The sequence below is a fragment of the Pimephales promelas genome, chromosome 18 (genome assembly GCF_988280905.1).
Source record: "Pimephales promelas chromosome 18, fPimPro1.hap1.1, whole genome shotgun sequence".
Taxonomy (NCBI): Eukaryota; Metazoa; Chordata; class Actinopteri; order Cypriniformes; family Leuciscidae; genus Pimephales; species Pimephales promelas.
The window spans coordinates 15,528,456-15,540,888 of record NC_142786.1 but is presented as its reverse complement, the minus strand read 5'-3'; the positions used below and the strand labels follow the sequence as shown (position 1 = coordinate 15,540,888).

Below are 12,433 nucleotides of genomic sequence, written 5' to 3'. Positions count from 1 at the left end.
GCCATATGTTTGACCGACATGTACGAAATTTCTGTGGTACATCTACCATGACCAGACGTACAAAAAAGCCTCAAGAACCCATACCCTAAACTCGACAGGAAGTCAGCCATTTTGAATTTGGCGACCGATTTGGGACGATTTACACACTCCGTACTTTAACGAACTCCTCCTAGGGAATTAGTCGGATCAACTTCAAATTTCTGCTGTACCTTCTAAAGGCATTGACGATGTAAAGTTGTGCTATCTGCGTGTTTTCGTCGATGGGCGTGTCCGAAGCGTTGATGATTCGCCATGAAACAGGAAGTTGTAGTAACTTGGCTGTAAATGCCCAGATCTGCACGAAATTTTACATATTTGACAAGAGTCCCACCCTGAACAAATCTACATGCCGACATTCACCCACAGTCATAGCGCCACCTGCTGGCAACAGGAAGTGGCCTTTAACAAAGCAGCCCCCGCCGCATGTTTGACCGACATGTAAGAAATTTCTGTGGTACATCTACCATGGATAGACGCACAGAAAAGTCTCCTGGAGCGATGCCTTAAACTCAACAGGAAGTCGGCCATTTCTAATTTTACCGCCATTGTTTGATGATTTACTCATTACGTACTTTAACTAACTCCTCCTAGGGCTTTAGTCGGATCGACTTCACATTTCTGCTGTGCCTTCTAAAGGCATTGACGATGTAAAGTTGTGCTATCTGCGGGTTTTCGTCGATGGGCGTGTCCGTGGCGTCGATGATTCACCTTGAAACAGGAAGTTGTAGTAACTTGGCTGTAAAAGCCCAGATATGCATGAAATTTTACACCTTTGACAAGAGTCCCACCCTGAACAAATCTACATTCCGACATTCACCCACAGTCATAGTGCCACCTGCTGGCAACAGGAAGTGACCTTTAACGAAGCAGCGTAGTAAATACACAGCCGCACTGGCTGAGCTGCAGAAAATGCAACGCGGCCGCCTCAGACCCCGACGTGCTACAGGTGCGAGGGCCCGCCCATCGCTGCTTGCAACTTTAATTATATTTAATATTTATATATAAACAATATGAATGTAAGCCAGAGGAGAACTGGCCCCCGACTGAGCCTGGGTTCTCCCAAGGTTTTTTCTCCATCCAATCTGATGGAGTTTTGGTTCATTGCCACTGTCGCCTTGCTTTTGGCTTGCTTAGTTGGGGTTATAATATTTAACAATATTATTGATCTGTGTTTTACTACTTTCATGTTATCACTGTGAAGCTGCTTTGATACAATATGTATTGTGAAAAGCGCTATATAAATAAATGTGACTTGACTTAGTGCAAATATACGCTCCGTTATCAAAATTGTAAAAAAAATGAATTTTTTTTCTTCCCCTTGCTTGGGCCCCAAGTGTGCATGGCGAACTTGCAATGCATAAGTTTTATCAGACCGGCCCTCGCGGCCTCAAAACACTACCGGCCCACCAGGGAAACTCCCGACTCTCCCTATTGCCACTCCGCCCCTGGATGGAGGACCTGTGCCTACACAACGACCAAAACATATCCCTGTAGTGTCACCATAGATTGTGTCAACTAGACTCTCCCATGTGAAGGCCACATCGACACGACAGCCATCAGCACTAGGGGTGTAACGATTCACTCATTTTCTCAATGCATCGATTATAAATCCTGACGATGCATATGCATCGATCCTGAAACATGTATTTTGAATCGTGAATCATTTATTTACGTGAATAATCGATTTAAAAGGCTAAGAATAGAATTAATCGCGATTTTATAGCGATTCAGTGGTTTAAAATATATAAACACAACCTTAAAGTGTTCCTGGTACAAGCTGCCTCATGCATTGGCCGTGAATTCAAGGCGAAAACCCCATTCTCCGTCATCCGACGTAACGTCTACGTTCCCTACTCAGGGAACGAGGGTTACATACGTAACCGAGACGTTTTCTCCAGAATGGCTATAGACCATTTCACAAGATGTAAACAACACTGGTCCAGAAGCACTTCCTGTTTCAGTTTGTAACTTCTTTATGCTGTTTGTTTTCTTTATTTCACATGTAAAGAAAACATCTTAAAGATGTTTGTTTAATTTTTTGATTCAGTTTTAAATGTTCTGTTGGTTGTATTTTATCCCAGCTTTTATGTAGTGTTAAAAAACTGAAACAGGAAGTGCTTCTGGACCAGTGTTGTTTACATCTTGTGAAATGGTCTATATAAATGAACGTCTCTGGTTACGTATGTAACCCTAGTTCCCTGAAGGGAACGAGACGCTGCGTGTAAACGCCGTGGGGGAACGCCTCTGCGTGACGAGTCATGAAGCACGTATGAAATCTGTCCAATGGCGAGACGGAACGTCATAGGCGGGGTGACGTATCGACCAGGAAACTATAAAGCATCCCCGAAACACAAGCGCAACAGCTTCTGATAGGACTGAAGCAAGCGCTCACGGGCATGCTGGGAGTATGGCATAGACACGCAGCGTCTCGTTCCCTTCAGGGAACTAGGGTTACATACGTAACCAGAGACGTTCCCATTCAGGGAACTTCGAGCTGCGTGTAAACGCCGTGGGAACGCTAATACCAACGCCGCCATGCGAGCAGGTGTCCGTTGTATGAAATCAGGCACATATTTAGACGAAAGCACCTGCGCCCCTGGAGCGGAGCTACCATACCCCTGGTTGAGTGAGCCCAGACAGCCAAAGGAGAAGGCTGACCGGCGGACTCATATGCAAATGAGATGGCCTCGACCACTCACTTACTCAACCTCTGCTCAGATGCGGGACAACCTTTCTTCGGAGGTCCAAAACAAACAGATAACTGTTCAGGCTTTCTCCACAGGGCAGCTCTGTGGACATAAGCATCTAGAGCCCTCAGAGGGCAGAGCAGATTAGTTTCTCTTGGTCTGACCTCACAATACCACGAAGAAAAAGAATTACCAATGGGTATCTCCCGTGAAAAGCTCCACTCAAAGGGACGTGGTAAGCAGATAGGCCACCACATACACCTTTAGTGTGGAGTGGGATAACCCTGTGGAGAAATGCTCCAAAGGAATTCCAGCACCGCCACACCGGGCAGTTAACTGGGTCCAACTGGTGTTCTCCCCACCAAGAGGTGAAACATTGCCACCTCAAGGCATATAATCTCCTCGTGGACGGAGCTCTGGATTGGAGGATGGTCTCCACGACCTCAGTCGAGAGACCCGATTCTATGAGCTGGGCCCCCTCAGAGGCCAAGCCACAACCTCCATAGATCTGGGCGGGGGTGAAGTATCGACCCGCATCCATACTCGGGCCGGCCAACGCGGGGCTACTAACAGTAGAAAGACCCCGACTCGGTGAACCCTCTCCAGAACTCCTGGGAGCAGAGCAATCGGGGGAAATGCGTACAGGGGTGACCTCGGCCACTCCTGTACCATCGCATCCAACCCCAAAGGGGCTGGTGGATACAGAGAAACCACAGCATGCAGTGTCTCAGTCCCTGGATTCAAATAGGCCTACCTCGGTATGACCGAAATGACTCCATAGGAGCTCCACCACCTCGGGGTGGAGTCTCCACTCCCCGGGCCTCGGCCCCTGCCTCGACAGGATGTCTGCTCCCCGATTTAAATATCCTGGGATATAAAATCGCCAAAGAAGAAGCTTCCCCTGGGCCCACAGAAGGATCTGGCGCTAGCCTGAATAATGGACATGAGCGCAGACCCCCTTGATGGTCTATAAAAAGACCCCCGATGTGCTGTCTGACCGGACAAGAACATGGTGACCCCTCAGGTCTGGGAGAAAGTCCACAGACCCCGGGCTGAGCGACCACTCATGATCGCCCCCAGCCCGTGAGGGAGGCGTATATCGTTAGCTTCTTTGGAACAATGAAGTAACGGCTGTAATACCCCAACTCTCTGTCGGGGGGAAGAGCTCGTTCTATCGCCCCCTTCAGTAACAGAGCTTTCACCTCTTGTTCCATGACCAGAGCCTGCTCGGGGGATACCACTGTAGGCAAAATCCCCCGAAAACGAGGCGGACGTGACCTGAACTGGATCGCGTACCCGCGTTCGATAGTCTGCAGGACCCATCGAGATATATTTGGAAGACTTCCTCATTCTGCCAGAAATTCCACTAAGGGTACCAGTCTCTCGAGACTGGCCTCTGGAGTAATTATAGAGACAGAAACAGTGCCCTGTGACCGCGCACAGGCAGGGTTTAACGACTGTTCTGTATCGCTCCTCGGAGCAAACGAGCTTCCCTCGGGAAACCACTCGCTAGGACCGTCTGCGCCCACCCTCACAGGCAGGTTCAGCAGAACGGGTCCCTGCAGACCCCCCTGGTGGTTTATGTAAGAGACCACAGACATGTTGTCTGACCGGACAAGAACATGATGATCTCTGAGGTCTGGGAGAAAGTGTTTCAGAGCCTGAAACACCGCCATCATCTCTAGACAATTTATATGCCATCGGAGATGATGGTCTTGCCACAACCCGCGGGCCGAGCGACCACTCATGATCGCTCCCCAGCCCGTGAGAGAGGCATCCGTCGTCACCGTTACCCGGCGACACGGGGCTCCCAGCGCAGGTCCCAGGGACAGGAACCAAGGTTCTTTCCACATAGCCAGGGCACGGAGACCACGTCGCGTGACCTTGATCTTGCGGAGCGGCTTTCCCCTCGGGGAGAACCCCTTGGTCTTGAGCCACCACTGTAGTGGTCTCATGTACAGCAGGCCGCACGGTAACACGTTGGATGCTGCTGCCATCAGACCCAGAATTCTCTGGAATTCCTTTACAGTGAGTGACTGGCCTAGCTTCACTTGCTTGACAGTCGAGATAATCGAGGCTATACAAGCCGGCGACAGACGTGCCTGCATCGTCGTCGAATCCCATACCACGCCTAGAAAAGTGGTCCGCTGAACTGGCGAAAGCACACTCTTCTTAGCGTTGAGTCTCAACCCCAACCTTCTGATGTGGGCGAGGACGGCATCTCGATGCCAAATCGCCTGATGCTCCGATTGAGCCAGAATCAACCAATCGTCGATGTAATTTAAAATGCGAATGCCCTGGAGACGCAGCGGGCCAAGGCCGCGTCCATGCATTTCGTGAAGGTTCGAGGAGATAACGCTAGGCCGAATGGAAGGACCCGATATTGGTACGCTTCGCCCCAAAAAGCGAACCTCAGGAACTTCCGATGTTGCGGAAGGATGGAGATATGGAAGTACGCGTCTTTTTTTTTTAGGTCTATCGTGACGAAACCAGTCCTCGGACCTGATCTGTGACACGATCTGCTTGAGAGTCAGCATTTAGAACTTGAGCTTCCCTACTGACCGATTTAAGAGGCGCAGGTCTAAAATCGGACGCAGCCGCCCATCCTTCTTTGGAACAATGAAGTACCGGCTGTAATACCCCAGCTCTCTGTCGGGAGGAAGAACTCGTTCTATCGCCCCCTTCAGTAGCAGAGCTTTCACTTCTTGTTCCATAACCAGAGCCTGCTCGGGGGTCACCACTGTGGGCAAAACCCCCCGGAAACGAGGTGGACGCGACCTGAACTGGATCGCGTACCCGCGTTCGATAGTCTGCAGGACCCAACGAGATATATTTGGAAGACTTCCCCATTCTACCAGAAATTCTACTAAGGGTACCAGTCTCTCGAGACTGGCCTCTGGAGTAGTTTTTAAAAACAGAAACAGCGCCCTGTGACCGCGCACAGGCAGGGTTTAACGACCGTTCTGTATCGCTCCTCGGAGCAAACGAGCGTCCCTCGGGAAATCGCTCGCTGGGACCGTCTGCACCCCCCATTACAGGCAGGGTTGGCAGAACGAACCCCTGAGGGCACCGAGAGAGAGCGGGCGCCGGATTCAGCGGCGAACACCTCTGTCTCACGGTGGGGACCACCCTCAGTAGCCTGACACCAGTGGCGTCAGGACTTCTTCGACGAAGCCTTCCTGGCGACAATAACCGTCCTCAGATCGGTTCTATCCCGGGAAGACCTCGCCTGAGAACGCCGCGTCTCAGCCCAGTTTTGCTGGGGAGGAGCCCGCGACGCTCTCTCGACGGGCGGGGCTGCTCTCGCCCAGCAGCCCCCGAAGGATGAGTACGGAGGGGGAGACATTTCTGGAGCGCCGCTGCCTGTTTTTTTCCGGACGACAGCGGCGCATCCAGGAGAAACGCTTTATCTTTCTCCTTCATATTAGCCAGATTTAGCCACAGATGCCTCTCCGTGGCCACCAGGGCTGCCATAGAGCGGCCGACTGATCTGGCCGTCTCCTTGGTGGCACGGAGAGAAATATCTGCCGCCTGACGCAGTATCTCATTAATCACGTCAGTGCCGACGACCTCCCCCTCACTCATATCTCCTAGACCCAGCAATATTAGCATACATAGTATATAGGTCTGGTGTGTCAAAAAATTCTAGCTGACACTGGTTTGTTCCACGATCTACACACCTCGGTGTGTAGATCGGGGAAGAAGGGCAAACACCGGCATGGAGGTAGTGAGTGTGATATTAAAAATCTCTCATCCATTTTACTCTCTCGACTCTTGTTTCTCAACTGGCCATTCAATGGTTAATTTTTCCACAGCCCGAGTCAAAAACCTCCATTTTTTTTTTTTTTTCCTTATTTTTACTACATTCGCGGGAGACTGGGATGGCAAACGAGCTTCCCTCGCTCTCCACTGAGTCCATAGACTCTGCATCCACACTTTCAACATCCAGCTCCTCAGAACTGGATAATTGAAGTGATGGCGCCTCAGCCCGGGCAGGAAAAACCGCAACGCGGACTCCCGCAGCGAGAACTGAGGCACTGGATCTACCAGGTAAGGGCAGAGAAAGGGCGGGGCCCGTCTCAATCCCCGCTGATAGATCCATCTGCGAACCCCACGACGCAAGCCTTCGCTGTGCCTCGGCAGCAGCGGGACCCGAGCCGCGGGGAGCGCGCACCGAACCACTCTCCTCGAAGAGTGCCCGGCGGGAGCGAAGTGTCTTCATGGGCAGACACTCGCAGTGCACAGCCGGCCCCCTCGAGAGCCGACTGAGCATGCTGCACTCCCAAACAAACAACACACAGATCGTGTGCATCCCCACCCGTGATGAAGCGAGGGCAGGGATGAACACACTTTCTGCTGTTGTTTGCTCGCCATATCAATATATATAAATATACAATATTAGACAGACAGACAAAATTCATACATAGAGCGCTTGTGAAGACTCAGAAGCTGTTGCGCTTGTGTTTCGGGGATGCTTTATAGTTTCCTGGTCGATACGTCACCCCGCCTATGACGTTCCGTCTCGCCATTGGACAGATTTCATACGTGCTTCATGACTCGTCACGCAGAGGCGTTCCCCCACGGCGTTTACACGCAGCTCGAAGTTCCCTGAATGGGAACTAAATTTATAACTTTTTTATAGCTTAAACATCACTGAACTTACTTAAGCTGGACTGTGATGCTATTTTCTTCTGGAAACAACCATTATTTTCCTGTAATCTCTTTAAAGCTGCTTTGAAACATTGTATTTTTTTTTTTTTTTTGAATTGTAAAAGAACTATAGAAATAAATGTGACTTGACTACTCACGGTTAAATTATGCATATAAATATTTTTTTTTCCATATCGCCTAACCCAAAGCAGTTTGACTGAAAAGTTAAAGTCATGCCATAATACATTCACACACAGGGTGGCTACAGGTATAAACTATTTAAATTTAAGACTTTTTAAGACTTTTTAATACCACTTCTAAATTAAATTTAAGACCAAACTTACGATGGATATATAAATTAAAACTGAAAATATACAGTAATATTTCCAAGTAAACACACTGTCTGTTCAAAAATATGGTGAAATGACAATAACAATTGTCAATTGCGTAATATAGAAGGCATTTTTATAAATGTCTTAAGCCTTGTATGTTTTAAATAATAAAGTATATTAACCCTCTGATGGTCTTCAAAAAAAGTAACAATTCTGGTCTTCGGGGTCTACTGGACCCCAGACAATATTATTTAATTTTGTAACAGAATAGTATTTTTTTTTTTTTTAACAAATATAATTTTACTATTTTTAGGAATGTTTCTACTCAACATTTGTGTAGTTTTTGGAGGATTTATGATTTTTTTTTTTTTAATTTCTATAAACAAATAAATAAATAAGTATTTATTTAAATAGGATTTTTACAAAAAAACAGCATTTTATGTTAAATAAACTTTATAAAAGACCCAGATTTCTAACTTTCATTCCTGGGGATACCATGGATAATTTTGCAAGGTTGAATGTAAGATTTTTGCCTAATTTTCTGGAAAAAACAGGTTAAAATTTGTAATAAGTCACCTTATCCACTAGATGGCTATAGAGCTCCAATAGATGGCTATAGAGCTCCACTAGGCCTATAAACTAGGGATGCACCGAATATTCGGCCGCCGAAAATTTTCGGCCGAAAATGGCCCAAAAGTGCATTTTCGGTTTTCGGCCGAAAGACTTTTATCACCGAAACAATACGGCCGAAATGTTGTGATGACGCAAACAGAAACCGCGACCTGCACGTGCTTGTCTGAAGCAACATGTCTGCGGTGCGGACGTATTTCAGTTTATCTGAGCCCGCGAGGAGACGGAAGCCTTGTTTATCCACCTATAAACAACGCGCGCCGCCATGACGACGATTCCGGTTGCGAGCGGGTCAAGAGCGGTGCGCGCACTGTCTGTGGAGACTCGCGCTGCGGAGGCAGGCGAAAGTAAACAAGGCAGAGCGAGTCTCCACAGACAGCGCGCGCACCGCTCCAAACGGTCGAGGCGTTTATACTTGACGCACTCTCCGTTTTACTATTCCTTGAAACGACAGGGGACGACTCAAGTAACTGTCATCTAACCATCAGGAATCGGTGAGAAGAAGAAAGATAAACACATGACAATGCTTATTTTTTAGTAGGCTATTCCACCACCAATACAAAAATAATCATGTAAAACCCAGTAAACCCTGAGATTATTACTTGTGACATTACAAAAAATATATGGGATTGGGAACTATGTATATGTATGTATAGAACTAAATTAATGCTCTCTTAAATATTTAAATACATTCACTAAACATGTTTCATTAAGTTTCATGTACATTTGTATTAAACATGGACAATTGTTCATTTAAAAAGGCTTTTTATGTTATTGTATGCCAAATTTTTTAAATGTAACTAATTTAGACATGCAAACTGGCTGCTAGTGTGATGAGAAGTTTGCGCTCGGCTTTGTTTTTGAGAGAACGTTTCATTTTAAAACCTTTCTGCAGGCCATTAGATTATTATTTAGTGTATGGGGTCAAGTTTAACATTTTAGTTTGAATTTTATTTTATACTGTGCATTGTGCTAAATAAATATTTGCATAATTTGTAATTGATTTATTCTTTGAAAATATTAATATGCAATTGCAATGCCTTGATTTTAGTAAAGTTTGTACACAGTCATAGCCATAAATACAATGATACTAATAATTCTTTCGGTGTTTCGGTTTTCGGTTTTCGGCCTCGGTTTCCTCTTTTTCGGTTTTCGGTTTCGGCCAAGAATTTTCATTTCGGTGCATCCCTACTATAAACTATTTGAATTACTGAAAGATATAGTTTCTAAAGTTGGATTCAGTTGGATTCATATCTAAATATTATAAAATCACAATTATAACAAAAATAAAATACTTTTTGTCAAAGTTTAGCATTTGTTTTTGTACTGAAAAGACAAGAGTTTTTCAATAATGTTACATTAAGATTTTATCATTTATTTCAACTGAACAGCAATAACAAATTAGCAAATAAAGCAGTAAAAATAAAATATTTGTAAAAAAAAAAAAAAGTAAATTGGGAAGAAAATCGAACAATTAGGAACAATAATTTGGAACAATAGAACAGTTGGTCTCATCTCTTTTATCTTTTTTATAGCCTTACAAATGTATTCCTGTGTGTGTGTGTGTGTGCACATTTTCAATGTATCTTAGTGTTACCAATATATTTTTGTGGTGGTTCTGCATTTTAGAGTATTTTATTTTACAAATGATAAGCGAACAGTTTTTATAGTCTGTATGTATTCCTGTATATTGTATTCCTCTATATGTGTGTGTTTGTGTGTGTGTGCATGTGTGTGAGCATGATAATTTTGGATTGTGGATGTTTTTTGCATTGTTGGAAGTCTGCCACTTAATTTCTGTCATTTCTGTCTGTGTTCTGCGTTATTTCTGATTTTGATGATGAATTTTGTCTATTTTGAGTCCAATGATAAATAAATATTTATTTATTAATTTATAGATATTTAAAAAAAAAACATAAATCCTCCAAAAACTGCACAAATGTTGAGTAAAAACATTAATAAACAGTAAAATAATAGTTGTATATAAAAAAAAAAAAACTATTGTTCTGTTACAAAATTAAATGGTATTTTTTGGGGTCCAATGGACCCCGAAGACCACGAGTGTGACTATTTTTGTCACGCCTACATAAAAACATATAGAATTCCAGTTTAATTATTTTTTTTGTAGATCTTGACAGTGTTGAGAGCCGTAGGAAGTTTCATACCATTTGGAAAAAGAGAACATTTTTTTTAATTCAAGCAAAAGTCATTTGGGGTCTAGCAGACCCCGAAGACAATCAGAAGGTTAATAAAGGCGTAGATTTAATTTACTAATAAAGGCATATAACCAGTTTATTTATAGTGTACTAATAGTTTCATATAATTTGTTTGTTAATTAAACAAATAAAAAGATAAAAAAAAAGACTGAGATATGTTTGGTTATTGTACCATTTAATTAATAAATTAAAATTAATTTGCTATATTTCAGATCAATATATTTATTTTCCTTAATTTTAATCCTAACTTTATTCTCATCATAAGAATTATAAATAATTGATTTCTATATTAAATAATACTACAAACACTTAAAAATAAACAGCTTAGTGCCCTGTTTTGAGGACAAGAAATGAAAACCAATGCGATATGATGAATGTCCAAAAGATGGACCTCTGTAACAGCCACCTAGTGTTTAGTAGTGTTCATGACATGTTGATATGCCTTTAAGATGACTTCTTCTATGGCGTTCTTTATTGTATGCGTGATGTTGTAATGTGAGCGCACACGCTCAGTGAGAGTGAGAATACTTGCGGAAAGAGGAAGATGACCGATCTATCGCGGGTTTGTTTTATTATAATGCGTTTACTTCCACTTTGATTTGTAGCGTTTTACAGAGTGTTTTCTTTAACCTGTTAACATCTGCTCTTTCGACATGTATATGAAGAGTGTGCTTAACTGAAAGAAAGCAACTATAAAAGGACTCGTGAAACTACCAGTTCGTTTGTACATTCTTTCCAGACTTCAAACTCTGACAGACGTTACAACACACAGACAGGGGTTGGATAAATATGTTTTGCTTTTAAAACTGTTTTAATGCGAGTATAGGCCTACACAAATATAAGTAAACACTTTGCAGACTGAATGTTGTCCTGTAAGAACAAAATGATGGATGTTTTTCATGACTCCACTGTTTGATCGCACCCGCGTTTCTCTAACACACACACACAGGTTACGTTACCTTGTAGAAACTATTCGACCTGGCTGGCAGAACGATTGCCTTTGCCTGCATCTTTGCGGTGACATGACAAATATATTTAAGACCTATCCAATCTGAATTTAAGACAATTTAGTACTTTTTAAGGCCTTATTTTTATGAAAATTGATTTAAGACTTTTTAAGACTTTTTAATGACCTGCGGCCACCCTGACACTTGTTTTGTGTGAGCAGGTCCTAATAATATGTTTCTCTACTTATAAAGACAGTATTAAGAGTGTTATGTTTATCATTAGAAACATTTCTCTTTCATTTGAGCAGTAGTGTGTAACTGACAGCGGTACCTCAGGCAGTCCATGTATCCTCCTCTGCCGCCTGTCTTCCATGAAATTAGTAAGCCACTCTTTCCTGTCATCCGTTTTCTTCTTACTGAAAGCCTGAGCAGAGATCACAGACAATGTCAACCAATATATCAAAGTTATATGCAATTAATATCTAAATAAATGTAATGTTGCACTAAACACAGTATTAAAAAGATCCAACATTATAATTGGGTGATGGACAAGTCAACCTCTGCTTCCTTAATGGAAGACGAGACGGCGAGATTGAGGAGATCCTCAAAGTATTCCTTCCACCGTCCTACGACATCCCCAGTTGAAGTCAACAGCTGCCCACCTTCACTGTAAACAGCGTTGGTAGGGCACTGCTTCCCTCTCCTGAGGCGCCAGACAGTTTGCCAGAATCTCTTCGAGATCACCCGATAGTCGATATAAACTTCAAGCGAAAAAAAACTAACCAGTGTAATGGCTGCATCATCTTCAGTGCCATTGTACTTGAACATAATTCGATGTCTTTCCATGTCAGCAAAATATTCCTTTGCTTCTTTGCTTGTGCTGGTACCCAAACCTGACAAAATAGTTAACATATAGTCAAGAATGCTGCTTG

At 43.9% G+C, this 12,433-nt stretch overlaps 1 protein-coding gene across 3 annotated transcripts in view; it reads right to left on the bottom strand.

The window, feature by feature from the left end:
* The window catches only part of top2b (DNA topoisomerase II beta), a 121,853-nt gene that overhangs the window by 82,217 nt on the left and 27,203 nt on the right, over positions 1-12,433 (bottom strand). For all 3 annotated transcript variants that reach the window (XM_089122775.1, XM_089122777.1, XM_089122776.1), the window contains exons 16-17: positions 12,285-12,394; positions 11,833-11,925 (exon numbers count right to left, since the gene is read on the bottom strand). In XM_089122775.1, the coding sequence (XP_088978901.1) occupies positions 11,833-11,925; positions 12,285-12,394 (203 nt within the window). The remainder of the gene's footprint in view (positions 1-11,832; positions 11,926-12,284; positions 12,395-12,433) is intronic.